Source organism: Schistocerca americana, chromosome 2 (genome assembly GCF_021461395.2).
Source record: "Schistocerca americana isolate TAMUIC-IGC-003095 chromosome 2, iqSchAmer2.1, whole genome shotgun sequence".
NCBI lineage: Eukaryota > Metazoa > Arthropoda > Insecta > Orthoptera > Acrididae > Schistocerca > Schistocerca americana.
The window spans coordinates 160,823,376-160,846,659 of record NC_060120.1 but is presented as its reverse complement, the minus strand read 5'-3'; the positions used below and the strand labels follow the sequence as shown (position 1 = coordinate 160,846,659).

General features: G+C 41.7%; 1 protein-coding gene across 1 annotated transcript in view; it reads left to right on the top strand.

The window, feature by feature from the left end:
• Window positions 1–23,284, top strand: part of LOC124593849 (neuroligin-2-like) — a gene marked incomplete at its 3' end in the record, with an annotated part of 358,509 nt that overhangs the window by 139,428 nt on the left and 195,797 nt on the right. The window contains exon 4 of the mRNA XM_047132197.1: window positions 10,825–10,988. Within this exon, the coding sequence (XP_046988153.1) occupies window positions 10,825–10,988 (164 nt within the window). The remainder of the gene's footprint in view (window positions 1–10,824; window positions 10,989–23,284) is intronic.

Here is a 23,284-nt window from a genome sequence, read left to right as displayed (position 1 = left end):
TGAAGCTCCAGAAAGAGGTAGGGTTAGACTAATGATAAAATTTAACATTGGAGAAGAGAGCGCACAAAGTAGTAGAAAGTTCCAGAAAATTTAAGTAGACTCGCTCACACTGCTTTTAAAAATGGAATAAGTTCACCCCAGAACGAATGTGTTCCTATTCTACCGACTAATTTGCGCTTTAATCTTCCAGCGAAAAGCAAGCAAGTTACACAATAGAGCGGCCCCAGTCATGTAGACCCAGACGGTTTCACAGTTTAAGATGCACAAATAAAAATGTAAAATCAATAGCCGCAGCACTAATGTCTTGCGCAGAAAATAATCAGCAACTGCGGGTTAACGTTCAGGTAGGCACGGACATTATGATCTATCATGCATAGAATACGTGAGAGCGGACAGAAGTACCACTAGCGCGGGAAAACAATATAGGGAGGCTGAGCAGAACCACTCCATAGAACTTGGTCAGATATAGGCTACCGACAGTACATCTAGGGACGGTTATGATTCTGGCGACAACCGTAACTGCGGAGCCATGAACTAGCCATTGAATTAACCTGCATCGACCACCGCTTAATTGCGTCACAAAAACGGAACCGTAGTTGGAATTATTCCACACAAAGTATGTCGCCACCGGATTCTCAGTCGGCGTTGAAAACGAGCTGATCTGAGTGGCAGAGGCAGGAAGGTCAGTAGGACGTAATTCCGAGAGGTCACATATCCAGCAGCCGATCCTACTGCAGATAGACCAGTCCCTTCGGATCGCTTTGCTTCGTTCCAACCAGACGTCCCAACCAGCGTCACACTCTCCATGCCCCGCGTCTTGTGTGACCATTACGCTCTCTGTCGGACCCAGGTGCCTTGGAAACCAGGACGACACCGGGTAATACTGTACCGCAACTGTCACACAGCACTCTCCGCTTCGCCTCGCGCTGTACTGTTAAATCCCACGTTTCCAGCACACTCGCACGCTCTCGCTGGCTCGTTCCGCGTATCAGAATCTTTTTCTCAAAGACGTGCTACAGTTTATCGATTTGCCGCGGCATGCCTTTGCGCCATTTGAATTGTCTTATGAAATGGTAACTGATTTCAACTGATGAAGGCATTGCCGGTGAAAGGCTAAAGTTCAGATTATTTGAGCCCTCGTCCAAACCACAGAGCTTTTATTGTTGCATGCGTTCTGCTTCAGAATGAAAGGATTGATTTTGTACCTGTAGCGTCTGGAGAAACGGCCCGCCATAAATATAGAACAAAGTGATGTTCAGTGAATATTACATCTAGACGTCAGACTCGGTCGCTATGAGTGCCACCCTCCTGCCGTTTTCTTTACTCTGTAAGACATTGCCTATGCATTAAGCACTGCACCCTCGTATTTGGAACGTCTGAGAGGAAAATAGTGACAGATTATAACTCTACAGTTGGGCATGGAGCATGATCTACATCTATTGGATAACACCCCACCGGGAGACTACCACCGGTACCGCGCTTTGGGCTTACTGACTGCCACCAGTAGGTCCCGTAGGAGATCTCGTTTCTCTGATTTTTGCCGTCGTGGTCATTTCGCGAAGTGTATGTGAGAGGGAGTAAAACGTTGCTTGGTTTTTCTTGAAACGTAAGTTCTCGGATTTGTTTTGATGGAGAAACACTCTGTAAAGCAAAGCGCATATCTTATAGCCCCTGCCACCGGAATTTTTAACAATTCAGTAATGCTTTCGCACTTTCTAAAATAGGCCTCTCTTCTTTGTATCTTCCAAATCTCCTCTGTCAATCATACATACCTGATTCGAGTCCTAGACTGACCAGCAATGCTCAAGAATAGATCGAAAGAGTTTTTGCTTGTAGGACATTGTGTATTGAGTACTAAGCCGGGAACCTAGAAATGACCGCTGTAGCCCTCAGTGGTTCACAACACCACAACGGGCCACAGCAGTCCACCGACGCCCCACGCCGAACCCAGGGTTTTTGTGCGGTTCTGCCCCCAGTGGACACCTCCCCCCCCCCCCCCCCCCCCCCCCCCCGGGAACATCTCATACCAGACGAGTGTAACCCCAAATGTATTATGATGTACACGTACGTGGAAACACTGTTTGTGCAGCAATTTCAGGCATTGTATAACTGAGGCGGAATAAGGGGAACCAGTCCGCATTCGCTGAGGCAGATGGAAAACCGCCTTAACAATCATCCACTGGCTAGCCGGCACACCGAACCTGGACACTAATCCGCCAAGCGGATTCGTGCCGGGGACTGACACGCCTTCCCGCTCGGGAAGCAGCGCGCTAGACCGCGCGGCTAGCTGGGTGGGCTTGTAGGCCATGCTTTTTCCATATAATTTACATTTCTTTCGGGTTCAGCTAGTACGTAAATGTTGGGTAGGCATCTTGCGCTTAGTTCGTTGTAGTCGTCCACTTTAAGTCAGCCCTGCGGACATTCCATGATATTGGACAGTTGCTAGTGTTTCCACTGATTCATCGCTGGCAGTGTAGTCAAGCTGTATATATATTTACGTTACATATATTTGCGAATAGACCCAACCGCCTGTCCCAAAACAATGCGTCGATCGTCTGCGGTTCTTCCTGACTTTACTACAGTCCTGAATCATGATATCATCCGCAAATACCTACATGGGGTTTGCGGCCCTTTCCAGCAGATTATTTATTATATATATCGTGAACAGGGAAACCTTTGTAACAGCTCCATAAAATGTGGTGATTAGTGCTACCCACATAACAAAAGACTTCGCTTAAGGTAATTGTGATGCAGTTTGGGACAGATACAGATTTCGGCTGGCCAATCAGACGCAACCAATGAAGTGCAGGAAATGTATTCACAGTTGTGAATATGAACGACCGTCAGCTGTATATTGGGATGGCGGTGGTGAAAATATGTGCTGCACCTCAACTTGATCCCGGATTTCCCGCTTCGCGCGAGCACTCGCCTTAACCGCTTCGGCGATCCGTGCACGAATCACGGACACGTACAAACCTTCATATGTGGTCGTCCATGTTTCACAAACTGCGCTCATACGTTGCATATATTCCCGTCCAGGAAGAATATATTTATAGGCTGCGGTGTTTTGGCGAATTAAAGCTAAGTAACTGTGTATGTTATTAAGAAGTATGATGCAGTGGTCTTTCAGATCCGCTTGCATGTCAAACAGTGACTGTAAATATGTTCTTCCTGGACGGGAATGTACGTAACACGACTGTAACACATGGACGATGATATATGGAGGTTAGAGCGTGGTCGTGATTCATGCTCGGATGGCTGGAGTGGTTAGGGCGATCTCTCGCGTAAAGCGGAAAGTTAGGTTTCGAGTCTTAGTCCGACACAGCTTTTCATTGTCGTCATTCCAATATACAGCCGACGATAGTTCACATTCGCAACTGAGAATACATTTCCAGTATTTCGGCTGCCGTGATCGCTACAGTGCCTGTTTGCTTTGGACTTGCATGCATATCCGAAGCAACAAATCATCGTACTTCTTAATAACACAGGCACCGCTATTTCGTAATAAATTGCACGTGTTAAAAGGAATGCGATACTAGTCAGAGGCTGTACTATGAATCTTCATATGACGGAGGTCAGTTGTAATGTGCAGTACAGGATCAAATCCGTGAAGTATTTTTGGTAAAGGCATCATATTTCGATTCTTAAATTTTAAGTCCACTCTTGTTTTAAACAGGCTGTATAACCGTGATCCCCACCCAAGGAGCCGTGCGGAAATTAAAACTCGGAAGACAGGGTTTCATTTACGGTTTACTGAACATGCATCTAAGTCTCGAATATCGCGAGATAATCATCAGCAACGATAAACGCAGCCTTTCTTTCTGTACATGCAATATCTCGGAAATATAGTAATATTTTTTAAATATAGCTTATCAGCAAGAAATTTTATTGCATGCAACAGACAGTGCTCGTTATTTCACTGCTTAATACATTTATCTGCTCGTGTCATGAATGCATGAGGGTTCCGATGCGTAATTGATTGTGACGGCTGAAGAACAAAAACGCATTCAATTACTGCCATTAAAATCAGAATATGTCATCAAAGGGACGTTTTAGTTATTGTGTTCCACAGATTAGTATGATAATAGGTTTCCTGATTCCATAAACGTCGTTGAGCGAGGACGATAACAAAGTGCTGGTTTTTTTTTTTTTTCAGTGGAAAAGAGAAGGGAAAAACAGCTTGCTGTTGCATATATTTCGCTCACATGAACAGGTTCCCTAACTGTCGACTTTCTGCTGAATACGATTGTGTCATACCTGAGTAGAAAACGCTGCGCATTAATTGCAGTAACTTTAAGTTAGTTATTTTCATCTCAGGCGCTGAAGTTGGTATCGCAAATATGATCTTTTGCGCAACGACAGTTTTTAAGGAGCGCTAAAAACAAATAAGGAACACTTTTTATTATTTCTGTATTACGGTAGCTTTCTAAAATGTATCAAAGTCGGCGGGCAAAATAAAGGGAAGAAGTGTACTTACTACAGTACTCAAAAGAATAAGGAGGGACATGACTCACAGCATCTTCAGTGCCCTATTGAGCAATAACTGACTGCGTATGTTACCAAGTTAAAGCTTCATCTTCCACAAATTTAGTACACAAAGAAATATCACCACATCCTTGTCCATTTACATAGCAAGAACTGTAATTTCTGACAGGTATCTAAAACAAAGTGGAAACAATAATTGATTCAGTCATCCGGGAGCCTATTCGAATCCTAGTGGAGCATTTCACTGGCAATTATTGGCTGGCAAGAGGAGGAAAGGTGGTGGCATAAAGTTTCTTATCACCAGTCTTTGCGCCAGTGTCCTGGATTAAATTACAAGCTTCACCGCAGTGTCTCATTTCATGGATCTAGTAAAGTCAGCACCTGCAACAGCAGGTCACTGTAGTATCACTTACAGGGTTTCTAATGTCGGTAATAATCTGGAACAGTGTTTATCTTACTTCTACCACTTAGTGAACGGACGGGTAAGAACATTCCGTTTAAGATGCTGTAAGGAACAGTGGAGGGGAAAGAATATTAAGGGCAGACATAACGTAGAAACAAGTATATGACGTATGTACGCAAAAATGATAAGAGTGGAGAAGGTATGAACATACGGCATGCAGCTAGAGAAATTACTAATATTTGCACAAAAATATTGTTGTCTCCAGCGAAATGTTTGGTGGGCTTTTCGCATTCATTAAATACTCCCACACTATCGTGGTACACAGTTCAAATACATACATAATTAGCGCAAATTAATAATGAAACACCAAAAATCGGTAATTATTTAAATATCGTGTGATTGAATAGTAATTAATATTTGAATATGTATAGGAAAGCATTAATTTTTTGTCCAGCGACAGAGGCGAACGAAAACATAGCCTTTATTTAGCTGGTGCAAGTTGTTACGGAGAAACACCCATTACAAAGAGAGGAAAAATGTAGTTAAAGGCATGTTCTGCTCGAACTTAACATAAATTCTTATACCACCATAGCTTAATTTTTAATTATTCATTTTTCCTCTGTTCCTTCCTATGCGAAGATAATTTCTTTTTTACCTCGTTTCACTTTTACTGTTTTAATAGTCTCCGCATTTGCACCGTGGATAAATATGGATGAGGAACGCAGTTTATATACAGTCATCGTGTCTTCATGTCGTGCAAACCCTTTCAGTTGATGTCTCTACAGAAATCAGCTCTTCTCTTGATCTAATGTTTCTTGCACTGTTTCAGTTCACTGTCTAGTTGTAAAACATTTTAACTCCTTCGTTTAATTTTATGCAGTATGTGTACTTTCCTTGTTTTGAGAAAAGAGCCAGCATTTATTGCAAAATATGGAGTGACTATACAACGCCTTTGTGTGAAAAGAAACGATTCAATTCAGTCTAGCTAGTTCCAAGTATTTACAGTCTCCTTTATGTTGTTTATTGGTCAGCATGTTGGCCACTGGAACCTAGGATATTCCCATAAATGGTTCCATAACAGCATTCCTGTTAAACGGAGAGGCGGAAACACTCTGGTATGTCATAAGTGTTAATCCCCATAACAAGTATTAAGTGGCTAACACATAACACGAAAAAAGAATAAACTTAAATAGAATTTGAGGCAGTCATTCATTACATCCACTCCGTTGTTTACTGTCATATTTTAGTTTTATTTTCATCTGGCTTATTCACCGATGAAATATGTAAATAATTCCCTCATATCCTATCACACAATATGCCATATTTCACAGAATCTCCTTGCTGATTGATTGCCGTTAGGATGGGAGGTTCATACAATGAATTACGAATGCAGAGTGTAGCTCCTGCGGTTGGCACTTATACGACAGCCATCTCGATATGGGTTGGCCCTTGATCGTGGTTATTATAACAGGTCAGAGAAAACTGTGTGTGGCTCTAAGCACTATGGGACTTAACATCTGTGGTCATCAGTCCCCTAGAACTTAGAACTACTTAAACCTATCTAACCTAGGGACATCACACACATCCATGCCCGAGGCAAGATTCGAACCTGCGACCGTAGCGGTCACGCGGTTCCAGACTGAAGCGCCTAGAACCACACGGCCACAACGGCCGGCTAAAACTGTGTCTAATCGTGAGTGTGTGATATACAGTGAGTTCGGAAATTCCCATTACAAACTCTTAGGACTTGTAGGGTGGAGTCAGTACATAATATTTTGGACAGGAACCCACGTCCGGAAACGTACCGTTTCCGTCCTACGACGATTTCAATTCAAATGTGTAACGCATCCGCGTCTGCTGAGGGAAAGGGAAAACTCTGAGAATTGTTTTTCCTTGTCAGACTGGATGCCTAGGACTACTTCTTCTGGTGTCGTAAGCCAAGTTTAATTTACGAGACTCCCATAGAGACAGAGGAAGATCTTGTGGCACGAGTTCTGGTCGCTGTACTAGAAATTGAAGAGATACCGTATGGGATGGAGAGTGTGTACCAGAACATGTTTCGTAGGTACAATGTCTGTAACAACGTTCGTGGTCGCCACATCGAGCCGTTATTGTAATGCATCAGTATTGTTCTGTACCTACAGTATAGTGAGTTCTTTTTTGTTTTGGAATAATGTAAACACGTAATGTTTGAGTTTAATGCCAACAAATGTGCTTAAGCAATAAATGGACGTTTCGTTATGTTTCCTTTCCAATGGTTACCCAATGATTGTACTGCGTCACGCTTAATGAAATTCCTCAAGCAGAGCTGAGGAAACGGTACGTTCATATTCAAAATATTATGTACTCACTGCCCTCTCCAAGTCCTAGGAGTTTGTGACAGCAATTTCCGAACACCCTGTATGTAGATGTAAAGTTTTGGTTTAATAAGAACAACAGACGTGTTGCTGTGTTCTTCCAAAGGGTTGGGTGAATGTTAAAAAGGAACCTATCGTAAGCGCTCGTTCGGATAGGACCGCTGACAGCCAACAAAATTACGAATATAGGTAGTTCATCCGACGATTCTATGGACCTGTAAAATTACTTGTTGTGCTCGTAGTCTTACAAAAACTTTATAGCGTTGGCTCTGAACTTCAGCGTGGCGTTCAAGACGTAGTAAATACTGGCACGAGTGTGACGACTCGTAACTTTTTCCGCAGTGAGTTTAATTTCTGATTTATTCATGAAAAACTATGGATAAACAGAAAATTAAAATGTTTTTATAAAGTGCCAGACTTATAACTTGAAAGTAGAAATAAAAAGAAAAGTGTATTAGTATTGCACACACCAGGTATAAGAAAGCATGAAAGAAACAATTTTTGGCGTTAGGAACTTGCTTATTAATAATAGTGATGTGTAACTGTTGGTTGGTAATATTTAATGACAAAATGCAACCTAACGCTAGATTGCGTACATACGGCTATCCTGGGTGGCCGTTCTTTAGTACGACTTTAAAAAAGAGAGAGAGATAATTAATTGATCACCGATGCGTCGGTTCTCGATTGTGTTCAGGAGACGTACGGATTGAGTGTGCGAATAACTGACCTTTTGACCCGGATGCCTTCATGCAATCAGAACCTTTGATGAAATTACCTTAGGGACCTATTTGAATAAAAAAATGGAAATGAAAGCAAATTAGTGGAATTTCATAAGAGAAAGATTAACAGATCGGAAGTTGAACACATTAGTGGTCTCCCAAATACAATCGAGACACCGCGATAAAGAGCGAACCTGTAACAAAGCTCATATACAATTTGAACATCGTTTTTGATTAGAGAAAGAAAAGAATAAGAAGAAAATTACTGCATCGTATTATTTTAATATGTTTTGAACAAATTGGCGTTAAACTTCTACACATTGACAAATACACTCTAAATGCATGACTTACATCTGATATTTCTTTTGTAAATGGCGCAATCCAATAATTGCTGATTTGTCAGTCCGTTCCTTCTTAGAATTAAATGTCCTTTCATGTGCGTAAGTACATTGTATCCACACCCGAGTTACCGAAATGTTTGTTCGTCGTTTCACATAGTTTTTACACAAAATAAAAATACAACTTGTAGCAATGCTATGTAGTACGTCTTAACACGTCGGTGACCAAAAGTACAAGGGATAATGAAGTCTCTAGAAGATTTCTTGACAAAAGATAGATAATTCTTTCTTGTGTTTCGCGGCTTATTGCTATCATAGACTTACTAAATAAAAACTAGACCACGGATTGGCGCTAGCGATGCGTCCCCACATTGAACGTAGTAGAAGCCGCCATTTGCAGGGAAACAGTGCGTAAACATGATTCGTTCGTGTGCTGCTTTTAATTGTAACAGTAAGAATGGAAGCAAAGACGAAGACGGAAAGAATGTTACATTTCACAGGTCAGTCATTACTGGTTGCTTGTTACTTTTTATTACTTGTATATAGTATTTTCATGGAGAAATAATTCATCATGAGCGTTTGTTTTTGTTTAGATTTCCCCTTACAAATTATTTTCTAAATCGGAAATGGATTGTTGTTACTCGGAGAGAGAACTTCCAACCGGCAGCAAATCATTTGCTGTGCTCTCTTCATTTTGAAGAGAATTGTTACATGGAAAATTATGTAAATAGACGTCAACTGAAGGACGATGCTATACCGACAGTATTTGGAGTTCCAACTCATTTGAAAAATGTATAGTGTTTGCAAAGCCAATTAATGCAAATGCTAAATGTAGGTGACAGCAGATTGTTCTATAGCCTAACCTGATGTCTGTATTTACACCTTATACTGTATCTAATAAACGTTCTGCTACATAATTGCAAGTTACATAGGGAAAAAGTTGCAGTGTTCGATTACAGACAAAGGTACTTTGTTGCATGTCAAGTACGTATATCGTATTTGAATATAAACTACTAAAAATACTAACAGGGTTAATGTACTAAGTTGAACTGAATGAAGAACTGGGCACATGATAGGTATTTAGATTTTTAATCAAATATATATTAAATATGAATCAGAGGCAGGTCGAATAATTGCGTTTAGATACAGAACATGTGATGTTAGGTGGTGATTATACTTCGTAAATGGTCAAATATTTGATCAAATGTTGCAAACTCAACCCCTTTCAGAGGTGCTATCAGTGTTAAAAACTAATGTGCGAATGAAATTCCTATGGTATTTAAAGTGATATGGGTTATTACAATTAATCATACCAAAATTCGAGTGTAGACAATACTGTGCTAAACAAAACTAAGCGTGCAACATATACACAGTAGTCGGCAAAAAGCAAACAGGACCTGACAGGAAGATTATGTAAATTAAATAATAATCGTACTGTCTGCTACTTTAAAAGTTTCATGTAATTATCTATTTGCATTAAATAGCTCGATGTAAACTCGCTCCACCTTGTCGGGAAAGAGCCTTACGTTCTTAAATTTCGCGTCTCTATGCAGACGTATTTCGGGAATTAGGAAACTTCATTCATTTAAGTATACTTTTAAAATATACTCGAATACTCAGTATTTTTTAAAACAAACATGTGTTTAATTTGTGCTTCAATTTGCTCTTGTTGCGTCTCATATACTTCAAATCACAACCCCAGTACTAGGATTCATCCCGGCAAATGGCGGCGATCAGCTGCTTCAATTGGGGGACACTTGCCTCGCTTCTCCGCTACGACGTGGTAGGGGCTTGATTGCTATCAAGCGCTGCGGCAATGATTTTAAATATCTGAGCCCAGCGGGTCTTAGTGTTCATTTAGAGTATTTAAACGCTGGACGCGCGTTTAGGTATAGTCGCACATTAAAAAAAATTATTTCGTCTCTTTACTCTCACGCTGTGAAGCTTAGCATCTTTACGAACTACAGCTCGTTGGCTGTCCTTTTCTTATATGACAAATATCTCATATGCAAAGTATCAGAAATCCAACAATATTACAAATTTACCACGTAAACTGTAGCCAAACAGTGGTTACCGTTTTATTTCGCCAGCGACATCCTGCCTAAAATTCAGTTAATTTACAAAATACTAGCGGAAAAGTAATGATGCGATGGATGTGTGGCCACCCTCCTAGACACTTAACTACGCCATACTTCTATAAAGTTGGTCACTTACGTTTATTAAGCCCTCTCTTCAAAACGATATTTAGTATACAGACCCACGGTGAGTAAAACGTGTTAATTTTTAGTGTGGGCTACTTCATATGATTTAAGTCCTTACAGTGTTACACAATCTGAAGTGGTCAATAAAAGTAGTCGACTAATTCCCTGTTTCCTGGGTGGTTACAGTGGTTTGTGTTTTAAGTCAGTGAGACGGGAGAGCTGCGAAAAATTCCTTCTGGTTTGACGTAGTTACTTAGTTTTTCAGCTTTCTTTCGTAGACTTCTTGTTTCCGAGCTGACCCTGTACATGGCTGTGTTGCAGGGCTATTCCACCGGGCGGTGCTGCTGTCCGGGTCTGCGCTCAGTAGCTGGGCGCTCGTCGAGGACCCGGTCAGCTTCGCCGTGCGCCTGGCGCGTCAGACCAACTGCTCCGTGCCCGCCGACCTCTTCCGCGACCACGAGAGGGTCGTAGACTGCCTCAGGGAGGTCAGTACTCCACCGGTCGCTTCGCCTCTGTCTGTTCAGCTTTTGAGTCAACTAAAAATAAAATCAATATATAACAGAAATTTTGCAGAGTACCATAATTTATAACTTTTAAGGTAGATTAAAAGCTGTTTGCAGACAGTACTGGGATATAATCTCTACCGTTCATGACCAACACTTTACCAATTACACTACTGACCATTAAAATTGCTACACCAAGAAGAAATACAGATGATAAACGGGTATTCCCTGGACAAATATATTGTACTAGAACTGACATTGGGTGCATAGATCCTGAGAAATTAGTACCCAGAACAACTACCTGTGGCCGTAATAACAGCCTTGATACGCCTGGGCATTGAGTCAAACAGAGCTTGGACGGCGTGCACAGGTACAGCTGCCCATGCAGCTTCAACACGATACCACAGTTCATCAAGAGTAGTGACTGGCCTATTGTGACGAGCCAGTTGTTCGGCCACCATTGACCAGACGTTTTCAGTTGGTGAGATATCTGGAGAATGTTCTGGCCAGGGCAGCAGCCTAACATTTTCTGTATCCAGAAAGGCCCGTACAGGACCTGCAACATGCGGCCGTGCATTGTTGTTGTTGTGGTCTTCAGTCCTGAGACTGGTTTGATGCAGCTCTCCATGCTACTCTATCCTGTGCAAGCTTTTTCATCTCCCAGTACCTACTGCAACCTACATCCTTCTGAATCTGCTTAGTGTATTCATCTCTTGGTCTCCCTCTACGATTTTTACCGTCCACGCTGCCCTCCAATACTAAATTGGTGATCCCTTGATGCCTCAGAACATGTCCATTATCCTGCTGAAATGTAGGGTTTCGCAGGGATCGAATGAAGGGTAGAGCCATGGGTCAAAACACATCTGAAATGTAACGTCCACTGTTCAAAATGCCGCCAATGCGAACAAGAGGTGACTGAGACGTGTAACCAATGGCACCCCATACCATCACGCCGGGTGATACGCCAGTATGGCGATGACGAATACACGCTTCTTATGTGCGTTCACCGCGATGTCGCCAAACACGCATGCAACCATCGTGATGCTGTAAACAGAACCTTGATTCATCCGAAAAAATCACGTTTTGCCATTCGTGAATTCCGGTTCGTCTGTGATGCAGCGTCAACATAACCGCAGCCATGGTCTCCGAGCTGATAGTCCATGCTCCTGCAAACGTCGTCGAACTGTTCGTGCAGATGGTTGTTGTCTTGCAACGTCCCCATCTGGTGACTCAGGGATCGAGACGTGGCTGCACGATCCGTTACAGCCATGCGGATAAGATGCCTGTCATCTCAACTGCTAGTGATACGAGGCCGTTGGGATCCAGAACGGCGTTCCGTATTACCCTCCTGAACCCACCGATTCCATATTCTGCTAACAGTCATTGGATCTCGACCAACGCGAGCAACAATGTCGCGATACGATAAACCGCAATCGCGATAGGCTACGATCCGACCTTTATCAAAGTCGGAAACGTGATGGTACCCACTTCTCCTCCTTATACGAGGCATCACAACAACGTTTCACCAGCCAACGCCGGTAAACTGCTGTTTGTGTATGAGAAATAGATTTGAAACTTCCCTCATGTCAGCACGTTGTAGGTGTCGCCACCACCGCCAGCCTTGTGTGAATTCTCTGAAAAGCTAATCATTTGCATATCGCAGCATCATCTTCGGTCGGTTAAATTTCGCGTCTGTAGCACGTCATCTTCGTGGTGTAGCAATTTTAATGGCCAGTAGTGTAAAACATTCAAACTCTCCTCACGGCCCGGCGCAGAACTTAACACTGAGGTGAGTCATTCCTCCTACCATATTGCAAGACCTCCTTTTGCCTGACGTAGTGTAGGAACTCGACTTGGCGTGGACTCAACAAGTCGATGGAAGTCCCATGCAGAAATATTAAGCCATTCTGCCTCTATTGTCGTCTGTAATTGCGAAAGCGTTGCCAGTGCAGGATTTTGTGCAGGAACACACCTCTCTGTTATGTTCCATACATGTTCGTTGGCATTCGTGTTAGGCGATCTGAGTGGCCATATCATTCGCTCGAATTGTCCAGAATGTCATGCAAACCAATTGCGGACAATTATGGCATGATATCATGGCACATTGTCGTCGAAAAAATTTCTATCATCGTTTGGGAACATTAAGTCCATGAACGGCTGCTAATTTTTATTTGTTCATGAGACCCAGAAAATATTAGATACAGGCTCCCAGGTAGTTGCCAGTTTCCTTGACTTCCGGAAGGCGTTCGATACAGTTCCGCACTGTCGCCTGATACAGTAAGAGCCTACGGAATATCAGACCAGCTCTGTGGCTATATGGGGAGCCGTCTACAGACAAAGTAATCTCTGGCGTGCCACAGGGGAGTGTTATGGGACCATTGCTTTTCACAATATATATAAATGACCTAGTAGATTGTGTCGGAAGTTCCATGCGGCTTTTCGCGGATGATGCTGTAGTATATAGACAAGTTGCAGCATTAGAAAATTGCAGCGAAATGCAGGAAGATCTGCAGTGAATAAATAGAAAGAAGGATCCTATATTGTATGATTATATGATAGCGGAACAAACACTGGTAGCAGTTACTTCTGCAAAATATCTGGGAGTATGCGTACGGAACGATTTGAAGTGGAATGATCATATCAAATTAATTGTTGGTAAGGCGAGTGCCAGGTTGAGATTCATTGGGAGAGTTCTTAGAAAATGTAGTCCATCAACAAAGGAGTTAGCTTACAAAACACTCGTTCGACCTATAATTGAGTATTGCTCATCAGTGTGGGATCCGTACCAGGTCGGGTTGACGGAGGAGATAGAGAAGATCCAAAGAAGAGCGGCGCGTTTCGTCACAGGGTTATTTGGTAAGCGTGATAGCGTTACGGAGATGTTTAGCAAACTCAAGTGGCAGACTCTGCAAGAGAGGCGCTCAGCATCGCGGTGTAGCTTGCTGTCCAGGTTTCGAGAGGGTGCGTTTCTGGATGAGGTATCTAATATATTGATTACCCCTACTTATACCTCCCGAGGAGATCACGAATGTAAAATTAGAGAGATTCGAGCGCGCACGGAGGCTTTCATACAGTCGTTCTTCCCGCGGACCATACGCGACTGGAACAGGAAAGGGAGGTAATGACAGTGGGACGTAAAGTGCCCTCCGCCACACACCGTTTGGTGGCTTGCGGAGTATAAATGTAGATGTAGGTGTAGGTCTTCAGGTAGCCGAACATAAGCATTATCTGTCAGTGTTCGGTTCATTTAGACCAGAGGGTACAGTCTATTCCATGTTTCCACGTAAAAAAGCGCCCACACCATTATGGAGCCACCAGCAACTTCAGAGTGCCTTGTTGACAACTGGCTCTGAGCACTATGGGACTTAACTGCTGAGGTCATCAGTCCTCTTGAACTTAGAACTACTTAAACCTAACCAACCTAGGGACATCACACACATCCACGCCCGAGGCAGGATTCGAACCTGCGATCGTAGCGGTCGCACCGTTCCAGACTGTAGCGCCTAGAATCGCTCGGCCCTTGTTGAGAACCTGGGCCCATGGCTTCATGGGATGTGTGCCAGACTCAGCTCTTAGCAATTAAATGTGGACTCATCTTCTCAGGCCACGATTTTCCAGTCGTCTAAGATACAACCGATATGGTCACGAGCCCAGGAGAAGCGCTGCAGGCGATGTCGTGCGTTTAGCAAAGGCACTCGCGTTGATCGTCTGCTGCCATAGTCTGTTAACGCCACATTTTGCCGCACTGTGCAAAAGGATACGTTCGTCGTAATTCCCACATTGATTTATTGGATAATTCAAAGGAGCGTTGCTTGTCTGTTAACATTGACATCTCTACGCAGATACCAGTGTTCTCAGCCACTGCGTTGTTCGTATCTAGAAGTAATTCCTGAAATATTGTATTCTCGGCACACTCTTGACGCTGTGAATATCGTAATACTGAATTCCCTAACGATTTCCGAAGTGGAATGTCCCACGCGTTTAGCTCAAACTACCACTACGTCTTCATAGTCTGTTAATTCCAGTCCTGTGGCCATAACCACGTCGGAAACAGTTCCACATGAATCACCTGAGTACAAGTGACTGCTCCACCAGTGCACTGCCCTTTTATACCTTGAGTATGCAATACTTAAGCCATCAGCGTGCGTGCATGTCGCTATCCCATGACTTTTATCATCTGAGTGTAGGCTGGTAATAGCTGACAATAGAGCTGTGATCGTTCAGTCGCCTGAGTGAACTTATATTGCCATTTATTACTATTGTAAACGCTATACGTTTCTACTTCCGACTTTTCTATCGATGGTACCCTAAGGTATTACGACTTTATACTCTTTGCCATGCTGCTTTAATACTTCCCATGTATACTCGTATGTGGCTGAGCTGTAGACAGAAGTGTATACATGGTTTCTGGATATTTGCTCCGAAGTTTATCTTCCTATTGTTTGTAGTTATATAAAAGGTATTAATTGTCTGTTGTTATAGTTATTCCCGCACTTCCTATTATTACGTGGGTGTTACGTTTTACATGGTGTCCACCGACGACCATGACATATGTTACTGTGGTTGCTATGTTTCTTGAGGCCTATTATATCGACAACCTTTCGAAAGTCGTATTTTTGTTTTTTGAGAATTCGTTATAGAGTTCCGTTAATGAGACTATCATAGTTTTGTTTTCCGTTCAATTTTAGTATGTTATGATGTTCGCAGATGCATTTGCCAACGTACGCACGCTTGAACTGGCTAGGATTTCTCACCACAGCATTCATTTACACTAAGTACCTGGTGGAAATGATACGTTTCTTGTGTTTTACACACTCCTTGATGTTTTCGGCATAACATAGCTACACAAGATGTCATTTTTTAAAAAAAGGAAAAAATAGTCATTAACAAATCTAATGGAGGGCAGACTGCTTTGATCCAGATCATTTATAGCATCATAAATCACTGCGTGTACCCCGTTTGTATAATAAATGAATAAATAAATAAATTTATCCTGAAGTTCGTTGTTCCCAACAAAATTTAGCTACATTGATAACTTTGGACTAAATATCCTCTTCAGGGCCCAATACAATGCAGTTGAAAACATCGCTAATAGAACAGAACGTACGAGACACAGCTAACAAAGTAATGAAACTAATAATAAAATGAAAATGATATGTTCGGCAATTAATGTCTTTCAACACTGGTATATAGCATATGTTATGACGACTGTTGCTTCAACATACAGTATTAGAAGATTTAAATAACAATCCTCTGTCCTGAAAAAATAGAAGTTACTGACAAAAGTAAAATATTAAAAATAGCTGCGTAAATGCAACTCAGATAAGCAAATTACTCTATAAATAGTCTTTATTTAGCCCATATTAGCTTTAAAATTAATTTGCGTAGTTGAATTTACAATAAGTACTAAATTTAACCATCAAACCTATAAATCAGTCAACAGAAGTCACGAGACAGTGACTCGGGACACTCAGAGTTCGACAGCCTGTACTCTGCCCAAAAAACTGACACTAAATGCGTGATACGTGACAGTACAGATCCAACTGGATCTTACTGGATGCGGTAGCGGGCTATACCTCCTCTAGAAATGGAAATATTCGCAGGAGGCGTCTGTCTTAAGCAGGAATTTGAGCACCACGGTACAGTTAGCAGTCGTAGGCTATTTCAGGCACCTTCAGCAGAGCAGAGTGCTGTCGCTACATCCTCACCCACTGTCTCTTATCAGGACCAATCTTACAACACGAATTTTTGAACAAAGGCTTCCAGCGTATTCTGCCACGTTGGGTGCAGGTGCCCGTGCTCTGTCTCCGGAAGGAAACATTCACATCTTAAAGGTTTTATATGCAGATGTTGTCTGTTTCTTACAATGACGTTTCAAAATGAAATTATACTTCCACCATTTAAATACATAAATGTATTATTTGCAATACTTTACTTTTTGTCTCCGCATTACAACGGAAGTCAGCAACTATTAGACGCATAAACTCCGTACAGTGTCAGGATCTGATCAGTCTGCTGTACTGCGAATGTTCGATATTCGTAAAAGCATATAAAACCGAAATGTAATGCAGAGTCAATGTAAACTAAATCCGTTTTAAACTTTATACACGCTCTTCTACATGTTTCAATCGCGTATGACGTTTTCAAGTTGTTCCAGAGGCGAGGACGAAAATTCTGGGCATAAGAGAAACGATGTGTGTGCGGTGCGTCAAACTAAAAGTTAAAACGTTTTAGTTGCGGATCCTCAGATGTTGTTGTGTCACTTGCTGTGATTTCTGCCCGTTGCGATGTATTGGATATGTGGAAATGAACTGAGAACACCCGCACCCCCATCATCCCTATGACTGCGAGGACATCTTTTTCAAAGATCGTAGAAGGGAGAACGTTCGGTATCCTACATAATTTGTTTTGTGATGTGATATATTCTTTATCATAGATAATGGGACAAACTGGCGTAAATGGAGCTGAAATGCCTCAACAAACATTGGAGGTAACTATGGAGATATTTTTAGCATCTGCCGTTGACTTCGTTGTTTTAAACGTCATCTGAGTTACGAGAAATAAGTTAACAACAATAACTAGACACAGCTGCTTTTATTAAACTAGGACTAAAATCATTCTTTAGGACGTTAAAATTTTTGTTATCAATTTTTTGCCCTGCTACATGTAAACTTTGATATTCAAAAGCCGTTCTTTCAGTTGGATGACTTACGTAACTCGAACCTGCATTGATTGTCGAATTCTTTCGAAAACATACGATTATTTCAAATTTGTTGACAAACATTTGAAATAGTATCCTCCATTTCTTCAACTGTGTTAGCTGAAGTGACACATACGACGTTTCTTAGGTGTCGTGGGATATAAAAATCCATTGGATAGAGTTCCTGTCTTCCTGGAACCAACGTAGAGATTCGCCTCTACGTATCGGTGAATTTACCGACGCGTTAGATGTCCCACGGAGGAATGTGTTGGTTCTCCGTCATGCATGCATCACATATATTTGACGTTGGCCAAGGGAGACAAACTGAAGCAATCCTGTAAGTTGACGGTAGAAAAATGTAAGATTGAATGAAGAGAATTCTTCCAATTTTTGTGTACAGGGATATCTTAAACTCGTCTTGAGTAGGAATCCTGTTTGAACGGTTGACTGACATGACAGTAAATAGCTGTTAACGATATGGAAGCGATCAGGAGGTGACCGAAGAAACTCAAAGCACAGTGAAGAGATGAATACTGTTTTAAATCCAGCTGCAAGAACGGCTCTTCGAATACCCGCTGTAACCGATACGAGAGTACATCAGTAACATACAAGTGTAGTTCTATATCCCTTAGTCATTGAAACAATATTTGTACTTCTGTTCATGTATCCTATGGATTTGTTTAACCGTAATCATTTCTGTTACAAGGACGAAGTTTACGTACAATGAAAGCGTAGTACGGCAACATGTCCGCAATCATCCTGCAAACTGCACGTTTGAGTACTTAAATTTTTACTGTGACTGTTTTTTTTTTTTTTTTTTTTTTTTTTTTTTTTTTTTTTTTTTTTTTTTTTTTACTTTGTCAGTTTGCACCTTGAATCATTTTCAAAGCTGTAAATATCCTAATCAGGATAGGATAGTGTTGGAACGTATAGTTTACCACGGTATTTTAGTAAACGCAACAGAAATAGTTCACTAATGTTGACTGAAGTAAAACGCCCATTATCCAAATGGAACAAAAACATGTCATTTGGAAAGAAATGTAAACGAATTGTTAATAGCAACACCATATCGAAGCTTACCAATTCCTCTCATACATCGGAGTGGCTATATACAAATGCATCCGCACGTTCGTTCGAGCGCAAGCTGTTGCTGAATTGTTGGATATGAATGAAAAGCATACATATCACAGTACTCTGTTAACTGTGATTAATGGGACACTGCTGCGGAAACTAAGGTAAAAAGTTTAATGCCTAGTTATGAAGAGCTATCGTTAACCAAAAGGAAATGTCAGTTTGACGACTAAGATTAGTTCCAGTTGCCATTTACAGAGGAGATTACATAGCTATTTAAGGAATTACTACAGCGAAAATTCAGCTTTGACTTTCGGGTACAAAAGATAAAACTGGAAATGCAAATTTTAGTGACACGGTCTCAGTCTCTCGACATTCGATGCTAATAATATTTATTTAAGGGAAATGGTTTTTAGAAATGCGTATACTGCAGGAGACACTGTAATGGCGAAAGTAATCGCATTCCAGTGTTTCTCTCAAGGTATGTGATCTCTGATTCGCGTCAGATATGTTGCAATGCAATTAGATACCTCGTATAACATTTTCGCCTTATGTTACTCTTGTTGCGAGTTGCGGTAGGGAGGGATAACATTGAATCAGGTACTACTTCTCGGTGTCATGATAAAATGTGACTAACTGGTATCAACGGTACACTATTCTTGTAGCGTTATTCATTAAGTATTTGCTGGTAATTGTGAGGGGCAATTTTGACACCTTCCCAGAAATAGACCAAACGTGCCACAGTGCCTACGAGAGCGCCTCCTGTAACGAGATGAGTGGGAAAGTCCATAGAGCAGGCTCGGTCAAGATTTGCTCTCCCAGAGAGTACTCGTGCATCGCCACTGCAGCTGAGTCTGCTAAGCATTTCAGTTTTCCCCAGTGCCTAAGAGAGCGCCTCCTGTAACGAGATGAGTGGGAAAGTCCATAGAGCAGGCTATGCTGCTATTCCGAGTAGGTGTGAGAGTTGACGACTATATGCTGAAGGAGGTACATATGGGAAACTTAATAAGACATGTTTGTAACACAGTACTACTATTTCGAGGGGCGAAAATTGCAGCAGGATTTTATTACGCGTGTACATTTTAAACTTTTTATTTCTCTGCCAATAAATTATATCACTTGAGTAAAGATGTTCTTGTACATTAGCAAGTGCTGATATGATGAGTAGAACTACAAAAAGGTTACACACAGGCATTCAACTTTAAACTGTGATATTTGTAAATTTATACGCATTTCGATTTTATAGAGTGCAATACACGTGAAACTACGATTCGTGATACAGTCAGACCCATGAAGTTACGCAGATTAAAATCAGCCACACCTCAACGGTGGCTGGCATTGTCTGTTTTATAACAGAAATAAGTTAGCACGCGTATGTTGAAGGGAAATACCTCGTTGTTGTGCGCCGTAAAACACTAATCATCATCATCATCATCTTGAAGGGAAAATTGAAATAACTTCAGCGGATTGTCTGTACGGTCAAGGATGTTGCTCTTGGGGTGACTTTTATAAAAGTCTTCTAAGTACCTGGATTGAACAAACAGGTCGTTCAGCTGGTTGCTACAGTATACGTGTATCAGCTGAAGTGGGAAGTAGCGAAGTGTATTAGCAGCCAAAAGCAAGAACGATCTGACAAATAAATGGAAATCCATCTTCAGTTTTGCAGTGTCTAGGAATCTCTCTGAGAAATCATGATGGTATGTTTTAACTACTAAAACGTTGTCAACCAAGTCTGGTCTACAAATTACTGCCTCGAGTTCTGGAAAATGTTCCAAGTCATGAACTTGAAGCTCATTTTCACATAGAATTACTTTTTGCTTAAATGGCGTCAATCTTGCGCGGCGTATGTTACCAAATGATTTTCTTCTTACATTAAGACGCTTAATGAATTGAAATAATACATGATGCTGACCAGAAACAATTTTATCACACTCTACTTGCACCTAACTCAGTTTTTGCCCTAATGGCTGCCTTTTTTCACTGTTACTTGTCGGGAAACAAGTTTATCATATCGCCTTCCAGATGGTGTTGTAATAACGTTCTAGTAAGTGTTTTCCAGCTACAATAGTGCGACGAACTAAAATCAAGGCAGTTATTATATGACAATGAACGATATGTCTTCCCCACTTTGCTATGTTTCAGACAAATGCACAGACACCAAAGTATCATAACGCAGAATGTAAATCTAATTTAACGCTAGCTGTTTTGCCAGCAAATTGTTTGACATTTTCTAAGCATTTAAACCATTAGCTGTTTATTTTCCCATTAATCATCTTCCGATCTCTGTATTAACCATCATCCAGGATGTAGGGTGCAACAGATTAGTTAAAAACATCCCATATTCCTTTGCAGCCGAATAATATCGAAATTATCCAGTGAAATTGTACAAACAATTTGTCTTAGAATACTGAAAGTAATAACTGACTAAGACAATGCTGTTTGTACAATTTCACTGGATAATTTCGATATTGTTCACCTTCAAAAGAATATGAGATACTTACAACTAATCTGTTATACCCAACATCCTGGATGATGGTTAATAACCGAAACCGGTAGATGACTAATGGGGAAAAAAAGCTGATAGTTAAAATGGTTCAAATGGCTCTGAGCACTGTGGGACATAACTTATGAGGTCATCAGTCCCCTAGAACTTAGAACTACTTAAACCTGACTAAACTAAGGACATCACACACACCCATGCCCGTGGCAGGATTCGAACCTGCGACCGTAGCGCGGTTCCAAACTGTAGCCTCATAAAATACTTTACGGCTCTTGTACCTCACCATATGGAGACATTACAAAAGTGTTTGATGTCTGACAAGGTGACTGCTTTGTTCTAGCAGCGCCCGGCTGCTGCCTTCATCTTTTCCTCCTCACCCCTCAGCACCACTAGGCAACGCGCTCGGAGCGTTTGGCAGGAACGTGTTCGGAGCGCTCGTGCTTGTGGAGCGCTTCTTGGTCAGGCATGTCCTGGAGCGCATGGTCAACCTTCGTCTGTTTAGGATATTGGAGACCAGGCATCTGCTTAAGTGCTCTCAGTTTGAATTCAGGAGATGTCGATCAACTGTCGACAACCTGAACCTGCTAGGGGGAGAAATCCAGCAGGCTTTACTACATAAACAGCATTGTCCATGGGTATTTTCTGAAAGCAGTAAGGTGTACGGCACTATTTGGAGACGCAGTATTTTCAGTCAGCTACACCAGTGGGGCTTTCGTGACCATCTCAGTCATCCGTCTCAAGACTCATTTTTGATACAGAGTTGATGACGTGCTGTCATATAATTTTGTCCAGGAGAACGCTGTTCCTCAGGGCAGTGTTTTACGTGTTACCCTGTTTGCCATAGCTGTTAACAGGCTGATGTCCATAGTAAGGAATCCTCTGTTCCTTATTTGTGGACGATTTTGCAGTCTTCTGCTCTTCCTCTAGTACTGCAGCCGCGAGTCGACGGTTGTACAACGGAGTCGTGGCGTACCTCCTTCCAGTCACGCAGGTAAGATGACAATCATCTCAGTCGACTTCGCATAGGGCATAGCCCTTTGACACATGGCTTCTTGCTCCGGCGAGAACACCCTTCGGGATGTGGAGTTTGTGGCGTGCAGATTACTATGCGCCACATTACAATAAGCTGTGATTTGTTTTCGGACCAGAGGGCAGCGGCAGATTTGCTAACAGATCTGTCCTCTATTTTAAGTGAAATTCAAACGAATGTGGTTCGATTTTTAAGGTTTTGCGGTAGATCCAACTTGTTTCCTAAAATTTTAGGAAGATATGCTTAATGTGTTACAGGATAACTGGCTCACTCATGCCTGTTGTAAGTACTCATCTCGTCATTTGCCTGTGGGCTCCTCTGTCGTTCTACCAATGTTTTACTGCCAGGTATGGCACCTTTCACGCTTTGTCTGTGGTCTTAAGGTGTATGAGACAGAGTGATTGTGTGGATCAACACTAGTGAGGTGGGAGTGAATGAGAGTCAGTCTGTAGATTTACCCCCTACTGTGTGACGACGTTTTTAGCCATTTTGTCCGCATTCGTTTCTTCGCGCGCGCACACACACACACACACACACACACACACACACACACACACACACACACACACAAAATAGCATTCCAGAAGTGTATTGTAACCAATGATATTGATGAACTCTAGGCCTTTATTTCAATCTTTCATTGTATACCTAAATTTCCAAACGTCACAATTAAAGATGGTTTCTCTGCGAATGAAGAAACTAAAATGAAATAGAAACTAAAATGAGATCGTATCTAGAGAGGAAGATAAATGTGTGGTAATTTAATCCCACTGTTCAACATAGTATATGCCGCGATAAAATTTCATGACAAACTAGAACAGTGCAACAGAGCGATTCTCTAACTCAGATAACTGCCCTTCCAGAGTAGTTCGCTGCGACTTGCTCAGTGTGAGCATATATTGCTAGCCGATTAAAAACTTGATATTACCGCCACTTCGTCCATTTCTTCCGGCGAATGACCGACTTATGACATCGAG